Source organism: Hippocampus bargibanti, linkage group LG12, assembly GCF_051943395.1.
Source record: "Hippocampus bargibanti isolate YZ-2025 linkage group LG12, ASM5194339v1, whole genome shotgun sequence".
Classification (NCBI taxonomy): Eukaryota; Metazoa; Chordata; class Actinopteri; order Syngnathiformes; family Syngnathidae; genus Hippocampus; species Hippocampus bargibanti.
This window is the reverse complement of record NC_142745.1, coordinates 7678931-7700739: the sequence shown is the minus strand read 5'-3', so window position 1 is coordinate 7700739 and position 21809 is coordinate 7678931. Positions and strand designations below refer to the sequence as shown.

At 41.2% G+C, this 21809-nt stretch overlaps 1 protein-coding gene across 1 annotated transcript; it reads left to right on the top strand.

The window, feature by feature from the left end:
- The first annotated feature begins 10225 nt into the window (after positions 1-10225).
- On the top strand, positions 10226-19530 carry nr1d4b (nuclear receptor subfamily 1, group D, member 4b). The gene is made up of 8 exons (XM_089010984.1): positions 10226-10721; positions 14789-15100; positions 15202-15290; positions 15377-15521; positions 16674-17221; positions 17326-17511; positions 18096-18306; positions 18391-19530. The coding sequence occupies exons 1-8, from the start codon at positions 10703-10705 to the stop codon at positions 18585-18587; spliced, it is 1707 nt and encodes a 568-aa protein (XP_088867110.1). The 5' UTR covers positions 10226-10702; the 3' UTR covers positions 18588-19530.
- Positions 19531-21809: the final 2279 nt, after the last annotated feature.

The window sequence follows — 21809 nt, the reverse complement described above, 5'->3', positions numbered from 1 at the left end:
CTTCTTTTATTTTTAAGCGTTTGATTATATTTTATTGGAACGATTTGATACAAAGAAACAAACATGCTTTCTATCAAAGAGGAAGGCCTTTCCAAAAGTAAAGTGTGCTTTATCATTTTCGCGGATTTCAATATCATGAACACGTCTCCGAAACTCTCCATGGTCCATGATCCCAAACAACCTCCATTGTCCATGAATCACGTCGCTTTGATAAGACCACCTTCATTTAGAACTTACAGTACGTGCCGTGGGTGTGTCAGAATTCTGGATGGAAGAATCGACGTAAATGAAAAGGCCGCTTATCCAGACCCTTAAAAAAGGGGGACTGTGTTGCAAATATGGCAAATGGGGCCCACAATGCTTATTCTCTTGGATCACTGACACAAAGTTGGCCATCGCTAAACTATAACAAACCATGAGGAATTTGGTCATATGGTCCTGTCCTATTCAATGCTGACATAAATTTAAGCCATGTGTGGAGAAACCAGTATGTGGCGAGTTAAGAATCAGAAAACCTTTATACGACTTTATAAAAACTTTAAACGACTAACATAACACGGGATGGATGAAGGTACAAAATGTCCATTTGTCCCACGTCTCAACAAAACAAAGAAAATGGGGCACCAATACCAAAGGAGGAGGGGCAGTGTCCCACTAGATCCACCCTGATGGCAGTGTTTCTCTTGCCTTTACAGCATGTATTTTATGTTCAGTACAGAGTAATGATTGAACCGTATAATTATGTGCTTACAAAAACCTGTATCGTACCCCTAATTCTACAGATTTTTTTTGTCTTTTTTTTTCATTTTCCAGTTAACACAAACACACACAAACGTTCAAAATGATTTTTGTGGAGGCAGGGGAGCAGTTAAAAAGTTTTTATGAAATGTAAAATAAATAAATACTGTCGATAATAAATGAATAATTAATTAATTAATGTGAATCGCACACCACAGCTCGTGTCTTTCAAACTTCCAATCGCTTTTTGAAACTCTATTTGGGCGATATGTGATTTTCATTTTATTTCATTGTTTCTTTATTGTTTGCTGAATTTGTTGTGCATTGCATGCGAAACATCTTCAGGAAAACTAATGATGTTTTGCTTGTTAACTCATTCACTGCCAGACGATGTACAAAAATGTGTCCACTCCAGTGCCAGTTTGAGTTTTAAGACTACATAAACATTCAATGCAGCGCAAGAAACCTGACACTCTCTTTTTCATCAGAAAAAAATGAGTTAATTAGAGTTAGTTATATTGGTCTGAAGTTATATGAGTTTAAAATGAGGGCAGCTGTCCAAAATAGAATGCAATACATACATATTGGTTTGTATAGCGATTTAACAACAGCTGAAACTGAAACAAAGCGCTAAATACTACAGTGCAAACCTATTTAGGAATAGCTTGAGAAAAGTATCTTTTTTAAAAACACCGTTTTTAAAATAAACTAGCTGCATTGAAATTAGAGGGAAAAAATGTTTGCAATTGAGCCCTTTCTGTGTATGTTGTGGCCAAGTCCATGCCATGCCAGAGTGTGTTACTGTGGTTTTTGCATTGGCGCGGTGACTCTCTCGCGACTTGAAAAGAGTCCCGTAATTGATGTCATTTGAGTCTTGAATGAGGACAATTTATTTACTAAATTGTGGTGAAAAAGGCATTGCTTATATAAACACACGACCACACTTTTAAGTGAGCGCATCAGGGCGTGAGGTGGAAGGTTACTCATGTTTGTGTTTCTGTGTCACTGAAATATGCCAAGAGCGGAGCAGTGTGTTACTCCTGGCCGAGTGTGAAAGCAGCAATTTGTGTATATCTCAATGTTAAACAAAAACAAAAGTTATGACACAACGCCACATGTTGGTGAGTGCACTCACATCTGGGATATAACACACGCAGCATGAAAGGGTTTTGATAAGGATAGTGGTCTCAGTGATCCGGGCCTGGACTGCAGCATATAGATCAGTGATGGGCAACTGGTGGCCCGCAAATGACCCCTCCCCAACTATTTAAAAAAAATGATTTTATTATTTTTTTTAATAAATTGAAGAAATAAAAAAAAATCTTGGAAACAAAACAGTAGCAAAAAAAAAAAACATTGACATCTAATTCTGCATGTGTGTCACAATGTCAATAAGTAGCACTTTAAATTTCAAGGGCTCAAAAGAGTCACCTATCTATTATATGACCAAATATTGTTTTTTTTTTGATTTGGAATGATAAGCAGGACAAATATACCTCAATGATATTGACATTTTATGGGGAAAATTGCACAAAATGAGTTTGTGTAGTTAATGTTGGCTTAATAAGTTTTGTGCTGTCCTTGAATAGTCTTTTTTTTTTAATCTAAGAGAACCTTTTGCACCGACAAACGAATTGCAGTATGTGGTTATTTGATTGTTGGGTTACACAAGTACTGAAAAATCTGAAATATCTCATTAATAATAATTATATAATAATTAATAACTCATTCACCGCCATTCCCGAATTTTTGGCCTCTGGCATTTTTTTCCTTTCCACAAGGGGGCAGCATTTCCTTTTTTCCATGTTAGCGCTTTTTTCCAGCTTCAGCTGTTGTTAAAGCCCTACACAAACCAATATGTATGTATTTCATTGTATTTTTTGGACAGTCGCCCTCATTTCAAGCTCATATAACTCCAGACCCATATAAATTTAGGAATTAACTCTTGGGTCCTGGAATTCGAGTGACAATGACAAAAACCCTGGCACTGGAGTGGACACATTCTTCCACATCTGGCAGTGTATGAGATTAACGAAAGTATCCAAGTATTTTGTGCATCTTTAAAACCAATTTTTTTGTCACACATCTGGTTAGGAAGTGTGTGGTCCTACGTTCCCCCCAGTAGCACTGATGAAAAACGGTGGTCTCCACGGCATTTAAGTTACTCAATTAACAACAAAGTAGAGAGAACAAAGAAATGCAGTCGGAAATCAGAAAAGGAAAAAGAAGGGCGCTTTTAACTTTCTGCAGAACTGGAAAAGGGGCCCTTTTTTTGGCAGCGCGTAGTGGAGAAACCGCAGAATGGTGCGACGTTAGCATTAAGGGTTGGAGGAGGCGGAGGGGGTGTGTTGAGGACAGGGAAGCAAGGGAGCGTGGAGAGAAGGCAAAAATTAAAAAAAATGAAAGACGGGAGGAAAGGGGCGGAGGGGCGGGCTTCAGAAGGCAGGTTTTAATCAGCAACAGGCTGCTGGTAATGAGATCACTACCCCGCTGCTCTCGGATTGATGTCATGTGAAGCTGTATGGTGCCCTGAGAGGCATGCCCAGGATGACAGGCAGGCATGACAAGCCTGTTTACCGCCTTGGACACGCGCAAACATACGAGTCACACGACTGAGATACAAAGGAGGGGTTACACATGCCATATGTGTACTAAGGTTACATTAAAGTGAATGAAAACTTCTAAATGACTTTTGGGGGGGGGGAACTTTCATTCACTAAATAAAATCAAACTCAAAACTAAAGCCTATGTTCTTAATACAAACCACGATGACACTAAAAATGTCCATGTCACTTGAGGCCATTTTAAATGTATTAATTTCACTATTGTTGTATGTGCAGACTGAATGAGGAGGGTGAAACGTTTATTTTTTATTTGTAGTTTAGGAGATTACACAATAATTAGTGACTCTGATCCCTACTTTTGGGGAGAAACAACAAACTTTGTGTCTTTAAAATAAAAAACCTGAAGCTAATACTGTACTAAAACTAATAAAAGCGAAAATACTTTGACTATACTTATCCTGTGACCGTTAAGTGTCCATGAGGGTTTTGAAAGGTACTGATGATGATGATTATTATTATTATTACCATTGTTGGATCAAACCTCTAAAGATGGAGGACACTGATTTGCGGTGGCGACCCCTTGAAGGGAAAAGCCGAAAAGGAAAAGAAGACGATTACCATTGTTATTAACATTATTATGGTTGTTACCATTGTTATTAGCATTATTATGGTTGTTATTATTATTATGGTTATTATTATTATTATTATGGTTAGTAGTAGTAGAAGTAGTAGTATTATTACCAATAATGAATTCATTTGAACTGAAATGAAAAATAAAAATGTCAAAACATAGTAACAACTAACTACAATAAAAAATAAAAAATAAATCCCACACTGAAAGCTAACGCAGTGCATACAAAAAACACAAAGAACCTTTAATAAAATAATTAAATCTCTGCTGTTATTCTCTACCCCCCCCCCCTTTTTTTTACTTCTTGCAAGCAAAAGAGCTGACACAAACATAATCATACCCACACGTTTGCCATAAACAAATCTTAGGTCCCAGGGCTCCTTTATGTCTTCTCTTCTTCAAGAACGGCTAAACATGCCTACACACAAAGCGCATACTGTACCAGCGGGCGAATGTTGGCGAGACACGCAGGCGAAAAATAGACCGAAAATGAGGGAGGGGACTTGGGGATGAAGGGGGTAGTGAGGTAAACGAGGGAGCAAAACGGAAAAGGGTGACACTCTGAGTAGCCATTTTGGGGGGTTAGCAAGTTTACCTCACATGTTGTGAAATGAAAGGGGTCCTTTCACTGAACGCTCAAGGCAAAAAAAATCACAGTAAATCATATGCGCGCATGGACATACAAACAAGCTAAAATGAATATTAAAGCACCAAAGCGTATTTGTTGTTTCTGTATGGGTGAAAAGGGCGTACATGTGCATCCAATGAACAGTGAATAGCTCTTCCCGTACAAATGTTCGCCAAAACTCAACCATGATGTCACCATGAACCTGTTGTGAACTCAACACTGTCAACTAGCATTACCGTCTCATCCCTCCTCCCAACTCCCGCCGCCTTGCTTCTCCCGCACTACCTCTCCGTCACCATCTTGTTTTCGGCCTTCCGCTCTTCATCTTTCGCCATACAACATTGTCTGGATGCATTTTTCTTTTCAACACAAACAGGCAGGCGCATGGGCTCCCCCTCCCTTATAACGTTGGTTACCCCCCCTTCCACCACCACGAAACACACAAAACCGCTCACAGCCATTTGGACTGTCTCTATTCTAACAGGGACAGTTTTAATCAGAACAAGCTGGCATATTTTGGCCAGAACCTGCACTTATGGTAATTCAATCAGAACCAAAGGGGAAAAGAGGGGCGGGGGTAGTGTAAAGGGGCACACAGAGGCTAGCAGAGTGTGAGATGGGGAAATAAGAAAAACAGAGGGAGGAAAATGGAGACAGTGGGTGGATTGAAGGTTTGAGTGATTAGACGAGTTTGATCCACATGTGGGAATGATTGTCTCATTACGGTTGATACGTTGAAGTGTTGCTACCTGGGGGACAGCCACTGATTGGAGAGCACAGTACGTCAAAAAAAGGAGATGATTGGACAAAAAGAGAAATCACGACGGGTAATTGGAGGAGAACGAGATCAAGAGAATTACACTGGTGGTTCCTAACAAGAAATTTTCCAAATTGAGGTCTTGGAAATGTTACAAGCTTCCTGCCTGTAGCTGAAGGCTGTTTCAGCTTGCGCCACATTGCCTCAGATCGACAGGAAGCATTTAGATGGTAGGATGCCATTTTTTTTTTTTTTTTTGGTCACGGGTCTATTGTGGGTAATGTGTTAAACAGTGCTCTTATCTTCACAACAGCCCTCAGAAAGTACGTGTAGAGAACTGGTAAAAACTATAAATATTCTTTTTTTAGTAGGGTTGCATTGTTATTTAATTTAATGTAATTTTTTCTTCCCTCTTACATTTTCAAAACAATGCCTCTTCATATGGACCACGAGAAATGGGGGTGAAATGCTGTAGTATGCCCTCCAGACCAGTAGCTGGCTCTGAAAAGAAACTTGTATATGTGTCGGTACATGTAATACGCTGGGGGTATTTTTCAACAGCTTTTAATTTTTAAAGATTTATTAACTCAAATTAAGATTTATGATTTTGTTTGTTGTTTTGGCCTTGTTAACCTTGAGCCTTTTCGTAGGCCTACGGACCTCTAGATGTAAAGAAAATAGCCTTTTGTTTGGACTGCAGCCCTGACTGCCAAAAAATGATCAACTTGATGATGTTGGTCAGCGTAAGGAGTGATTTTCCATACATAGTCAAGGAATACAGGATTCTGAAGTAAAATATATTAAAAGAAAAATGTCACGATTTGGTTTGTGATCAACGGGTGCCACTGTAGGGCCTCGCCTTCAGCTGTACAGGTGTGGCTCGTTTTAATCAGTGGCAGTTAAAAGGACTCCCAGCACGAGCATTCAGTGCCGCGTCATTGTTTGTTTCATCCTGTCAGGTTTGTTTTGTCTTGTCATTTTTTTATTCATGGTTTTGTTGACTACTTTTGACTTTTTTGTTCTGATGACTTTGTTGTTTGAGATTTTTTTAATACTATTTCTCAAATATACCCTGCTCCTCCCTCCTACCTGTATTTTTGGGGTCCACCACCACCCACTCATTACCTTGCAAAGTGTGACAGTAAAACATAATGCAACTTTATAGCAAAAAGTTCCCCCACAGCTACACTGTTTTTGTATCCCCATTATCATACAATTTAGAGGGTTTGAAGTTTTACAGATGACGCAAGACTAAGAAATGTCAGTACATTATCAAGACTGAGACATAACTAAATGTCACTTTAAAGACAGCGTGACAGAGTTGAGGTCATCTGCACGAGACTGCAATGTGATTTATGTTATAAGGGTTAAGTATGAAGTAACAATGAATGAATAATGGATGGTTGTCCCCAGAACCTTCATCGAATTATTAGAATTCCCTATCACCCTTTCGGGACAAAAGTCAATAAATCAAAACGGAGCTACAGCAGCAATGCGGCGCTCCCCTCTCGGGATAATGTGACACCTCTTCACAAGAGGCTGCCTGTCAACAGATATCAGCATCTTTTAACAACCCAGCGCGAAATCAGTGCGTCTTCCAGAAAAATAATGTTTGTTTATTTATTTTATTGAGAGCAAGCAAGGACATGTATTGGGTGTCACAGTGTTAAATTTGAGTTAGGTTTTATTTTTAAGCATGAGAGCAATATCCTGATGATGAGGCCTCAAATGATGTGAAAGAAAATGCAAAAATGTCCACTATTTTATTGTAACCAGCTGTTCAATACACTCTATCATATTTCCTTCAAGAATGCTATGTATACACTCAAGTCACAACATCGATTATGATTGCACAATGTAATAAGCTCTCATAAAACACCAGATGTTTGTATTGACGCTGTCACAAAGTGCAATTTTTGTATGAGTGAAAACCGAAAAAAAAAACATGTATTAAATACATGTTTTTTTTCATGACATTGTATTTGTAACATTGTGTTCAGTAATAAAAATGCGTAAAATGTAATCGGGACTTCTTTTTTACCCACAAATGTCTGTAACAAAAAACAAAACAACACTTGGAAGGAAAATGGTTACCAATTTCTGGTTTTATATACTAGGCCGTGAAATTTCCTAACCTTCATACCAACGTTCTCGAACCTTTGTTGAAACTGTCATCATGTCAGAGCGAGCTGAAAGGGTCAATTGTTTTGAACAGAGGAAAAGACAGCAATGGTTCAAATGAATTTGATCCTACTTTGAAGCATCTGTGTGGGGAGCCTGTAAACTTCATGTGTGGCTTGGTGTTGGAAATATCGCTGACATGAAGATAATAAATTATGTTTGTATGCTCAACCTAGAACAAATCTGGTAACTCGGGCAAACTCAACATGTACACACATCTTTGCAACATACATTCGCATTCAGGACTCCCTTTTAAACTTTTATGGTAATACTTAGAAATAATTGGGTAAGATCACTAGCTGGCAGATGGCGCATACACACATGAAACACGATTACAGTACATGGCAAAACATATAAAAGCCATGTGCTACTTCACAAGGCCTATACTTTCCTGAAACATCAAAGTCCAGTGGCCAAGATTTGACTTGCACACAAAGAGCCTCGTGATCAGAAGAATGCTTTTCATGGTCCCCTCAGTAAAATAATGTAAAACATATTTCTCCATCATGTCTGATGCACGTTCATCAGACATGATGGCGAAATGTGCAATCCAAGTGACCAAACAATGTAACATCTCTTTGTAATGACAGACAAGAGATAGGATAAGGTGTCAGTGACATGGATATAACCAAGGAATGATCACTCACATTCTCATCTGCGATGACACACGCACAGAATATTTTGAGGAGTATTTTAACGAATCACCAGAACCACACTGACATCTTGTGGGGAGTCGTTTAAACGGGGCATGAGGTCGTTTACGAACAAGCAATGTCTTGTTTTAAGCACAAGGGGGTAATGTTGGTTCACTAATGCATCGAGAAAAACTGCAGCGTATCGGTAACAGACAAAAGCTTTTTTTGAACAATCATTCTCTTAATACTGCCAGTTTTTGCTCGAGGGTGTTACTTTTACGAAACGTAATAAAAATATTAATGAACACGTTTCATCCCATGCAGGAAATTGTACGACCAAATAATAGAAAAAAAGAGGATAGCTTTAATTTACATGTAGAACTCTGGTAAATACGTACAGTCTCAAACCTCAACAGAAACATTACTACATTGAGTGTACAGTTGGAAGTTCAAAATGATTGGCAATTGTCCATGATGATAAATCCCCTGGTTGGTGCTTTCTACTATATTTGTGACTGCTTTATTTTCTGTATATGTTGCTTATGTTGAGCGCTTTGTTACAGTTTTTGTTAAAGCACTATCTAAATCAATATATATTGTATTGTAAATACAAACCGAATTAGAGTTTGTTGTATGTTTTATCAAACAAACCTGTCTGGGTATTCAGACCGTTTTTATTATTTAAATATCAACTGTATCAATATTAGCATAGGCAGACATTCAAATGGATATGTATGGTGATCTGGTGAGGTTTTTGTGTAATTTTTCTTCATCATTCAAACCTATTTTTTAACTATGGCATTCTTAATTGACTTCATCTGTCAAGACTACATTCAAGCGGTTGAGAATAACACCACACTTTGTTATAGCCAGGTCGTAAACCAAAGTGACCCAGATTACAGCCCCAAACACCTGCCACCAAGACTGGCTTTTCATCTTTATTTTTTTTTTCTCTCTTGCAACGAACCCCCTATTTTAAGCACGTCGTGTCGTTTTATTTTCTTTTTTACCCCGTTTTTTTCTCCTACGGTCGTCTCCACAAGCAGATTGTGACCTACATTCAGGCGGCCCCAGCCAATCTTGGGCTGATAGTTTAGCTGTGTGCAAAAACACAATCTGCAGAGAGCAGGAACGTGACGAGGGTTGGCGAGGGGCGGGGGAAGTCACGCTGAGCACCGCCTAAAACGCACGTGCCGAGTGTGACGAAGAAAAGATCGCCGAAGCGCCGACACAATAGTCACTCTCTCAATCTGCTGCGGACTGTTTTAAAGCTGATGAACTGTTGAGCAAAATGAGCACGGAAAGAAATGTGCGCAGACTAGAAAAGATCGGTATCCACTGAAAGACCAAATGATGTACGGAAGACAGTTCTTAAGCATGCATTTTACTGGAACTACAAATGATTTTCTATACATTTAAAACCTGTAGATCACGTGTCAAAGTCAAGGCCCGGGGGCCAAATCCGGCACATTTTTTTTCACCCCGCGAAGGCAAATCAAACTTGTGAAATTCCAGGATGCTTGCTAAAATTCTAACCAAAATTTTAGATTTTTGGATGTAAACCACAATAACAGCCATTATTCTTGACTTCAGATTTTAAATTCGTTGGCATAATATCTGATTCCAGTTCTCTAACTAGCTAATTTTGATGATTTCCCGCGACACACTTGGTGATCTCTCACAACACACGTTAACACAAGCTGTTGGGAATCGCTGCTCGAATCTCACTTCCCTCCAACAACAGATGAAGTATTTCACACCGAGTGGGATATCTTACCAGCTTCGCTCACATCCCCCCTACCTATCTACGAGTTCAGGCGGCTGATTTGCATAAAATGTGTGTCAGTAGGGCAGCACTGGCTCACATGCCATGCGCACATGCAGCAAGAGCTTTGAGCAGCATTCCAATGTGCAAACAGCCCAATGAGCCATCACCAAGCTGGGAGCCACAGCCAATGGGAGGCTGAGCACGAGCGACCGGCAGTGGGGGCGTGAGGGGAAGGCGGAGGAGCATGAGGGTGGGGGCAGATAGAAAGAACGAGAGAGGCGCATCAACAAAAGGGCGGTGGAGGGGGACACGAGAAAGGGAGCGAGAGGGGGGAAAAAAACGGTCACATTTGTCAGCCACCTGAAAACGTGCTGGTTATTTCAGGACGCGTGTTGCTTATTGATGAGTGGGGTGTGTTTAAACTACTTGCGCTCTAATCATGTTTTCATGGTGACTGTACATGGCAAGCAGTTCAGTGTGACAGAAGCCCTTTGAGGCACACATCCGTACAGTGCTGTTCACGTTGGAGTTTTTTTCCTCGTCTGGATTGAATACAGCATTGCTCTATTTTTTCTTTCTCAAACATTTTTTTGTTGCTCTGCTGACTGGATTTTCTCAAGCAGCCCCCAAACCAATGCCCGGTGTACATCCCTGTACTTTTGATCTTTGGGATACGCTCTCTATGCCTTGGCGGTTCAGGACTCTTTCACCTGCGACTACCAAACTCCTCAGCGGCGAGCAGAGGCGCTAAACAAACGACAGCAACAGAAGCAACGATTGTCTATCTACTAAGAATAGACATGGAGAACAGTCCTGGAGGTAAGCGTTTTTCTCTATCAAGCCGCAGATAAATAGTACGTGTTAATTCTAACAATCAGTGATGCGGTTCAAAATTGATGGAGTACATCTCAAATATAAAAGGTGGTTTATGTTGCAAAAGACTGTCTATGAATCAACTCAGCAACAGTCTGTATTCAGATCCTGGTGCTACCCTGATGATGACTGGCAGCTGCAAGCGCGGGAATACAGTAACAGCTTTTTTTATGGGGGGATTAAAATGCAAGACCCTGCAGAATCTTCACAGAGTTAGTGTGGATCTTAAATCCCAATTAACACTTGACTTGCATGTAAACAAACTCACATGGTGTGAGACCTAAAATGCTCCCTTGTTCATGAGGGTGCATTTAAACTCCCCCCTAATGATGACCTTCTCATGTCTTAAGTGCAGACATGCCACAGAACACCCGATATGGTGATATTACTTCTAAAATACCGCTGATATCCCAACGGGGGTCCGACTAAGTACCTCAACGGTTGTTTTGTGTGTCATATCTTTTTACATGACCCAATGCATCATGGGTAGAGGCGGCGATAATACTTGCAATCATGCGGCCGATTTCCGACATGCAGCCCCGCCCCGCCTCGAACACGCAGCACGTGTAACAACCTTGTCGTACACGTGCCGCACATGATGTCCTATGAGCCCCCGCCCCTCACGGATGCTGTTCTCAAAGCTACTGCGTGCACGCTTGCTCGCTCCGGAGGGGGGGCAATACGGGATTCCTCTGTGTTCACAGCAAGTGTGGTCAGTGGGTCAGAGGGGTTTAAAAGTGTTTTTTTGAAAAGACCTTATAGGACTGCTTCATAAACTACTCATTAGCAGTCACCGTCAGGTGTAGTAAACATTAATAATAAGAATAATACATTTTATACATCTTTACAAGCGTCTTTCAAAACTCTCAAGGTCACTTTACAGTCACAGGATCTGTTTTTCTGTTACTATAGCTCATAATATTATAATAATAATAATAATAATAATATAATAATTATAATAATTATAATAATAATAATACATTTAATTTATAAGTGCCTTTCAAAACTCTTAAGGACGCTTTACAGTCATAGAGTGAAGTAAAACATAAATGCTCCCCTGCTAGAACCTAGTTGTATCTGTCCTGCAAGAGTCCTTACCACTAACCTTAATGTTTCATTCATTATAATATAATATTAGTGAGCTCTCTCTTTGAATGAATGGGATATTTTCAATTACAGTAATTTCAATGAGGAAAATGGATTTGCTACATCAGTGAATTTTGATCTTGAAATAAAGTAAAGGGAAAACAAGGTACCAGCGAATGATTCTTTTCCTGTGCCCTGTAGTCATTGAGTCAACAAAGTGGACCACCAAAGTTATGGAATGCAATATAATATATTTTGCATGTCTGATGGGGTGTTAAAAAACTGTTGGCTCTAAATAAGTTGAATGTTCACTCATTCACTGCCAGACGTGCTAAAATGTCTCCACTCCAGTGCCAGGGTTTTTGTCATTTTCACTCAAATTCCAGGATCCACAGAAAAACATTGCCAGAGGTCTGATCAGCGCTTGATCAACCCCCCCCCCCCAAGAAAAAAACAAAACCTGAACAAATTCGCTACTTAAATTCGACTTCTCCAGTTCAGGGTCACAAGGGAGCTGTAGCTTACCCCAATCAAGTTTGGGTGAGACCGATTTCCAGGTAATCGCGAGGCAGGTGTTAACATGCACGTCTGACTGTTTCAATGCGTCACAAATGTACTCAGCACGATCCAGAATGTGCATTTGGAAGTTTAGTGCAGTTAAGATGACAAAGGCACAAAACTCTGCACAAAAATCTCAGTTATGTTGAATTTCCAATTAAACAACAAACCTATAGTACAGTATTTTGGGAATGATATTGGCATAAACCACCTTTTCAGTGAGTTTAATTTCTTGTTAATGGGGTTTAGTCACACCATTAACCTTTGCAGTGTTTACAGAACCATACCTTTTCATAAATACACATAAGGGAAGCCTTTTCACGTGGATTAGGTCTTACCACCCATGCACGATTGTAAATGTTCAATGTTTAAATGGGAGGGGGTTAGGAAGGTGAGGGGGTTCTCTATGAGTCATCACATGAAATTGATGTTTGTACAGTCAGCTTGCCATGGTCAGATGCCTCGGAGGCGGGAGTACACGAGATGGGAAGTCATGAAGGATTGGCAAGAGGGAGCGGGTGGGTTGTTTTGTTTATTCTATAGCTCTTAGGCACCAGTGAAAGTCCACAAATCACGTGTTTCAACTTGTGCACGGCTGTTCTCCCAGAGCTCACTCTTGACACCCAGTCAAACTAGATTCCAGGAAGTTGTAATGAGCAAGCGGAATATGGGATGTTTTGACACGAGAGGGTGAGGGGGGGGTGACTGCTGGTGAATGAAGAAAGGAAGTATGTAACGTGACGGCAGGTATGACTCAGGTGATACACATGTTGATAAAACTTGACCCTGGTTCACTCGCACGCACACACCCACGCATACACGCGTGCAGGGGAACAACATACACGGGTCATCTTTGTGTGAAGTCACAGCCACACATGGCAGTGAGCCACGACTACCTCTAGGCTCACTCACTGCAGACACGTGTAACCAGAGAGGAATTAAGAAGGGAGGCACTTAAAGCTGCACAGGAATATCACACGTTTTGTTCTTGGTGAGAGAGAGATCACGGGAGCAAGCGGCTAATCAGTTATCCTCGACTGATTCAAGGTTATTCGTGGGAAATGTAAACAAAAAGATAGCGGGAATGATATGAAGGCTCATTCGGTACCACTGATCTGGTTAAGCAAATAGCAGATTCCTAGAAATTAAAACAGCATTGGGACAAGTTTGTCCATATTGTTGTTGACAACAATACATTATTAAAATAGTCAAACCCTTATCTGCTGTTATAAAAAAATGTAATCTTTATGATAAATATTAATTTGGCCTTAAAATACAATAGTTCATTGTCTCAATTTAACACAAATCGGGGCCGTGTGATGAAATATTGTAATATGGAAAGTACAGTGATAATCAATGCATGGGATTATATATTTTATATACAGACAGTGTGTAATCCCATAACCCTCTGCACACTTTACCAAAGGAGAATTTGGAATGGAGCCAAACAGGTAGCCATTCCTGACATGCAGCATTAAGAGCCTCAGTGTTCCCAACGTGATCTTCCCCTAGCGCTTATTATTGTACTGCTGCTGTTGTCTACACGAGACTGCGCAAAAGGGCCTTGTGAGCCGGGCGGGAACTGTGTCAAGAGTCCATGTGAGCTGGCGGTCAGGTGGCTGGCGGATAGATGGGCCTGCGTGCTTAGAGCCAAAGAGGAGAGGGGAGGGAGAAAGAGAGGAGGAGGATGGAGATGAAGGGAGGGGGAGGCGTAAGGACTGTGGTGAAGTGAAAGCGAGCAGGCGGTGAGGGAGTTGGCTGGCTCGGGCTGCACGTGAGAGGGAGTCTTTCATCTTGTGGGAAGAAAAGCGTCTGCAAAACAAGGGGGATGGCTGCAGGGAGCTGCATTCAGGGGTAATGGGGCATTTCCAACTCAATGCGACATCCCGGGATGTAAAATTCAGCTTGATTAACACTGTTAACATAAACACTTGATTTGCCATTACAGCGTCATTACGTTAATGCTGCTTTAGAGTAAATTTAGCTCTAATCCAAATGTAGTACTTGTCTGAAAAGTAGTTGGATGTGTTATTTATACTGTATATGTGGGCAGTCAATTTTAGGGTGTGTTATTTGACGGGCCAGACGCAATGTTCTACCACAAATGTACCACAAATGCCCCACCCGTTCCATCGTAAACATTACTACTAGAAAACGGATGCCGGAAATTTTATGTGATTGAAAAAAAAAACATTTGACACATACAACCGGGTCAGACTTGTTATACCTCGGGCCTAAAACAATATTCATCACCTGGTTTGGCTGACGCAAATATGATCAAAGGATCAACAAGTCTCCCAAGAAGGCAAATATGGGTCAACTAATTCTCTCCCCCCACCCCCCTCTTCACCCCTTTGTGTGCTTCTCAGGAGGTGTCATCCTTTATGCTGGCTCCTCTGGCAGTGCCAGCCCGAGTCCTGGCAGTCCCTCCAGTGGATACCAGACCCAGTCCCCCTCCTCCCACTCACAACCTTCGTCCCCAGAGGGTGTCTCCTTTCAGGAAATTGGGGCCATGAAGCAGGCAGGGGAACAAAGGGGAGGGACGCCTTCCCCGAAAATGGTCTTCCAATTTCCAGAAGTGAACAATACTCCAGCTGCCCAAGTTACAACGGTACCGTCAGCCACCTACAACCATCCGACGGTGGCCAAAAGACCTTGTGGCTTTACTGGCACATTCCCGAGTAAGTACTAGAATCCTCCTACATATAATCTTCTCACTGTCAATCTACTCCAAAGTATCTATTGCATTCCTCTCTTGAATGATGTGCCTCTGTCTGAACAGAAACAGGAGGGATGGTGCTTCTGTGTAAGGTGTGCGGTGACATTGCATCTGGGTTCCATTACGGCGTCCACGCCTGTGAAGGTTGCAAGGTGAGCTAACATATGCGGAATAGGTTCTACCTGCCAAGTCACATTCCTTCCGCGGATATTTACACACCCCTTGATGCCTTCTCCAGGGTTTCTTCAGACGCAGCATTCAGCAGAATATCCACTACAAGATGTGTGTGAAGAATGAAAACTGTCTCATCATGCGCATGAACCGAAACCGCTGCCAACATTGCCGTTTTAAGAAATGTCTCTCAGTGGGCATGTCCAGAGATGGTAAGAGACGTGGACAGAGACACGTAGACTTTGAATGGAACTTGATGTATTTCCAGAGCGTAGGGAGTTGTTCGATGAATCAGAATGATGATTTATCATCGCTCATAAAACAGCAGTCATACTGTAGATACTATTTGAAGTAGAATCACTTTTCACTTGTTTCTTTTACTCTATTCCATACTGCATCTCATTTTCAGCAGTGCAAAATATTCACTGGTTTCTTTACTTCTGTCTGATTTATGGCAAGAGGGGCATGAGACTCCCAGTAGTCATCAATCAGTGGGAAACTGTGACAAAATATTGTTTTATTTTGGGGAAGTGGAACACCGGGCTTGGTCATCATGCATTCAGTGTGATGCACAGTCTAAATTCTTGTTTCAAGCAATCTTACGTTTGCGCTATTGCTATCCCGTTCCATTAATCATAGCAAAATGACTGCTCCGGTTTGGGTTTTATACATGTAATCTGCCCTATATTGAATATATTCATGGTGAGGTGCCATCCTCCTGGGAGATGAGCAAACTAGGTGACGATAAATCATCTCTTTTGAGAGCAAACATTTTTAGTTAACCCCAAAAAGCAAGAATATGATGTCGGCGAGAAAAGTCAGCTCACCGCATGGGAATCTGTAGTATGCGGATCTATTGTTGTGACTCGGGCTTAACCACCGCCCACTTTAATATCCCAATGGTATTTTCATATCACATAATGACAATTTCCCACCCAAAATAATTTCCACTTCGTCAACCTGCTTCTCATCATTTTTTTTCTATGTTTAATCTTTTCTCTTGCCAATTTCTAAATGACATCACATTTAGCACTGTTGACCCAGTGACCTACTTCTAAACAAGAGAGAGGCAAGCGCTCAACTTTGAGACAGAATGCGAGGAGAGGCTGAGGGGGAGGTGTGAGAGCATATAGCAAACTATAAATAGGCCTGTCAGTTCTGGAGCAGCAAATAGAGGGGAGGGCGGACTGTTAGGCTGGAGGGAAGGAAGAAGTTATCCAATCAGTGACAGCATTAGAATCTAATGCCCAATTACATTTGTAGTATATCAACTAAAAACGCAGAACCAGATCCAAGGTGTTTTCCAATGGTTGATTTTGTTAAGAGTGTAATCTAACAGAACGCTTTCTCGCTTGCTTCCTCAGCGGTGCGTTTCGGCCGTATTCCCAAACGAGAGAAACAGAGACTGTTGGATGAGATGCAGAGCTATATGAACAGTCTAAATGAATCTGCTTCCATGGAGATGGAGATGTCACCTCCCTCCGCCACCCACTGCAGTCCAAAGAACCAAACGAACGAAGGCGCAGGTTCCATCGTGCAGTCATACCAGAGTGACTTAATAACCAGGGAGAAGAAACCTCTCAAAAGACCTGCCAGCAACAGCAATCTTGGCAATTCCCTCCAAAGCGGTCCAGTGCAAGAAACGGCCCCACCTCATCCAACATCGCACCACACGTTTCAGGGCGACATGACATCGGGATACAGTGTCCCTTCAAAATGTCCTGTTGCTCACACCAATAATGACAACGCCACGAATAATAACGCCAACAATTCCAAGTATGGCTTCACTAATCAAAATCAATGCCCGGTCGGTGGCGCCCTTTCATCTCAACACTATACAGTCAATCAGAAGACGGATTCTCAGAACCAAAATTCTTGTCCTTGGAAGCTAAACGGTGGAGCCAAAGTCTTGGTGAGTCCTGACACCTTCTTAAATTTGTTTCAGTCTTTTGAACGTTGGTGTTAAGTCGCTAATGAATCTGTTGGCTAAATATATCTATTTTTCCCTTGTGACAGGCATGTCCACTCAATTCTTGTCCGGTGGCTCCAGCAAGTCGCTCCAGTCAAGAAGTGTGGGAGTCCTTTTCCCAATGTTTTACCCCGGCTGTTAAAGAAGTGGTGGAGTTCGCAAAGAGTATACCTGGCTTCCAGACTCTGACCCAACAGGACCAAGTCATGCTACTCAAATCGGGCACTTTCCAGGTACATTTGTTTATGTCACCCGCACGGGATGTTTACACATGATTAACTCATTCACTGCCATTCCCGAATTTATTCGGGAATTGAAAGTATGATGTAGAGCGCCATTCCCGAATGTGTTCAGGTTTTGGTTTTTCTGATGAAAGAAGTGAGTCTAAGGTTTCTTACGCTGAATTGAATACTTATTTGGTCCTAAAACTCAACATTCTGTAGGTCCTGGAATTCGAGTGACAATGAAATAAATCCTGGCACTGGAGTGGACACATTTTTGCATATGCCTGGCAGTGAATGAGTTAAGGATTGGGGCACACAAAGGAGTTCCCAAAGTCCGATACCATTCTTTCAATGACACTTGTGGAATACAATACTAAAATACTGATAAGCTGCAAAGTCACTGAGTGATAAGTACTGCTCAAGTCGCAAGTGACGTCACACATGATAACCTTGCGTTGTATCTTAACAAAACAATCTTTTCAGAAAATATTGTCATTGTCAAACTTGAAAGCTATAGGTGAAACCAAATTTGCAGTTTCCAGAAAAAATCATTTAGTAGTGTCTAATGGGAACGATGCTTGATTTATTTGCAGGTGCTGATGGTGAGGTTCTGCTCGTTATTCGACGCCAAGGAGAGGACGGTGACCTTCCTCAATGGTCAGACCTACTCCCTGGCATCGCTACGAGCACTGGGCATGGGTGTTCTACTGGACGCCATGTTTGATTTCAGCGAGAAGCTCGGATCTCTGGGTTTGGAACCAGATGAGATGGCCCTTTTTATGGCTGTGGTGCTCGTTTCAGCCGGTAAGACCATAGTCAGATCGGAGCGACATGTTTTCCTTCTATCCGTGCCGTGTTCCTAACCTATTTTTCCACCCCTATCTTTAGATCGCTGTGGTATTGTAGACGTGGGAGCGGTGGAGCAGCTACAAGAGAACCTCATTAAAGCTCTGCGCACACTAATTACAAGTCGTCGGCCGGACGACACCACCCTCTTCCCCAAGCTGCTGCTACGTCTGCCTGATCTGAGAACCTTGAACAACCAGCACTCTGACAAGCTCTTAGCATTTCGCATCGATCCATAAACGAGCACAATGCCCACCGAAATGTCTGCTTCGGGAGAGCTTCTCGGCTTACAACTCAAGCCAGGCCTGTCACAGATGTTGGCCTCTGCGTGACGGATCGTTGTTGTAGGAGCTCTGCCGATACCGTGAGAGAGGGGACTCTGAAAGTGCAGCAGGGGGTCAAAGCCCTTGAACTCAACTGATCTCTTGCTTCCAAGACTGTCTGTCAGCCACGTCTTCAAACTGTGTTCTTCCTGGTTGGTTCACCAAATCTTGACCGCTTCACTTTTAGAGGTTCTCTATTGGTCCAATCTTAGACTTTGTCCTTTGATCCCGCTAGGCAGCAAACACACTCCAAGCCAGATACAAGGCATTTGTACAAACCTTCACCAACTGTGACGCGACTGTACAGTGTCACCTGTAAATGGCATGCTCCGGACATTAAGATGCCCCTTAAATCCAGTGTCTATGGCACAAAGCTAAAAGAATGATTTAGGTGTCGAAAAGATATCGGCTCTTTTCACGTCCTAAATCAATCACTTTATTGCGAATGAGAGTTGCATTATGATGTATTTTCTGAAGACATGAAAATAAATTGTATTGTGTTGCTAAGTGCTAATCAGGGAGAATGATTGGTCGCAAAGGCCAAGTCTGATAGGTTTTCACTGAATATGTTCTCTGTACATTTTTTTGTGTGTAAATATTATGCTTGTTTGGTACCCATGGTAGTTTGAAGAGTCTTGGACATGTTAATGAAGTTGTTAAGTATTGTATTCAACCAGCATCATTAACGATATATTATAAATTGCTCTGTTGACTGCATTTCAACCATGCACTCTGAATATCAACTTTTTATTTCAGAATATATGAAAGATGTAAATGTATTGTCGACTGACTGCATCACGTGTATATTTTGTAACTGTTTTGTGGTTACACCATAGAGTACTATTATTAAATAATGTTATATACCATTTCCTTTGTGATCATTTTCATTGCTATTCTTCCTAACACGTAGCCATCCATGGTGGCTTTCAAGACATAATATGCAGGGTAACCTAGCAACAGAAGCAATCAGCCAATCTTTCAGACAGTCAAAAGAGGCATGATGGACTAACTAATGAGGAAAATGTTAATTTTCAAGGGTGGTGTAATAAGTAAACATCTTATACAGAAATCAATACAAGGCTGCTAAAACAAACCATTTGAGATGCTAAGCGTTTGGAGGAGAGATTTTCCGCATGAAAACAATAACGGATATGTGTGGAGCCCATCCCGAAAGTTAAGGGCTCCCTAGATAGGATACACGATGGTACAGAGAGAATCACGGCTGTTCATTTCAGAGGGGTCCTCAGAAAATTCTTCTTGGATATGTTTACAAATATTATATTAAAATAGGATCTGGCCTTTATAAGCATGCGTTTTGCTTTGAATTGGGTTTATTTCGTTAACAATAGATAAAGATAAAGGTGATTCATACAGCAGGTTGCGGTCTAAAGATCTGCGCAGTCGTCATTGATAGCTATAAGACGTCATGATTATCTCTTGTACAATTTTTTTTACCAAACACCCACTATTGATTTTAACAATATGCGAAATCAATATACCACAAAAGTGTACTTTTTAAAAGAATATTATTGTGGGTCTAATAATCATTAACTATAAAATGGATCACTCCTCACCTAACAGGAGGCTAACATGTTTCGCTACCATATTTCAACGACGGGCACCTATAGGAGAAAAATCAACGGACCGCAAATTTGCTGGATCAGTAATTCCAGCATGTGTAACAAATGCAATGCACTTATTTTTTTGTCCCTCTGCTGAATCGGTTAGTGAGAGGCTTGGAGAGAGTGGTCTCGCTGAGCACTGAAGAGCTTGTGCTCCAAAATGCAAGCACTTCAGACTGGGCTCGCTGCATTCTACTTGTTCACCACAAAGTGCACCATAAATTTCCACAAATCCTCATTTGTGTATAAGGCAAGCGGTCAAGGAAAATGGCACAAAAAATACAACGACTTTCTTCAGGGCCACACCCATACGCAAGGGGATGGTGGAAAGGCGCGACAGGTGTTACGTTTGCCACTCGACACCTGCTTCACTCACCCAACTCTGTTGAAAAGCCATTGTCTGACAATTTTTCTTTGCACCACAACAGACAACGTCATCAGGGATCAAATTATCTAATGGAGTATTGTGAACACACACATTTGCTGCAATATACTTTGCTGGGTACTGTTTTAAAAGCAAAAGTTGATAAATGCCCTGAAAGGTATTTTTCAATCGTGATGTCTCTTTTATAGTGATTTTGCAGGTATAAGAGGCGTATGTCATGACAAAATGGCACAATGAAGCTTTTAAACGAGATTGGGACAAGGATATGGAACTACACTAAACCACGAATGATGAGTTTGAGTGTAACCGAAGAGAAACAGCAATTGTGTCAATGATACCTGTGACCCTTTGTATTCCTGCAGCCTGTGAAGTAAATCTCAGTGATGGAGTTCCAAACGTCTGTGACGTATCTCCAGTTTCCACAAGCCATTATCACTGATGGTAGACACTGTCAACAGTAAAATATAGACGACCATTATTGTCAAGGCCAAGGAAGAGAATAAAGGGAGGCAGTGTGATTAAAAAGAATGGTGTCCATTGAAAGTTCAACTACCTGTACTTGGAAAGCACATGTTCCTTTACATCTGGGTCTTAAATTATATGAAATCAATTAAATTAATGCCTTCATCCATTCTAAGTCACTAAGGGACATCATATATTATTGTGGCTCATATTTAACAAGTCGGATTTAAACAGGATCGTAGCAAAGTAAAAAGTACCTAAAATGACAAATTTGTGACCATGACCATTTTAACCTGGACAAAAACAAGACTAAGTCATTTTTGAAAAATACAATAGAATTTTTTTACTGTCTTTTGCTGCCATCTGGTGGGCTGACCGTGAAAGTGCATTGCAGAAACAGATTCCCCTTTGCATGTGAATTCAACGAGTATCAATAAAACAATCACGAATCGGTGCTCGTACCAAATACTTGGCTTCTATGCACAATAATCCAAAGGCACAAAGCAGCTTTTTTTCATACACAAAAAAAACGATGAACACAACAATATTTTGGGGCGAATATTTTACCCTAATATGGGCAAGCACTGAACCACTGCTTAACAAGAACAAACAAATAAACGCATTGACAAACAAGTAAAAGGGTCCTTATATGACTTACATGTTCGTTCC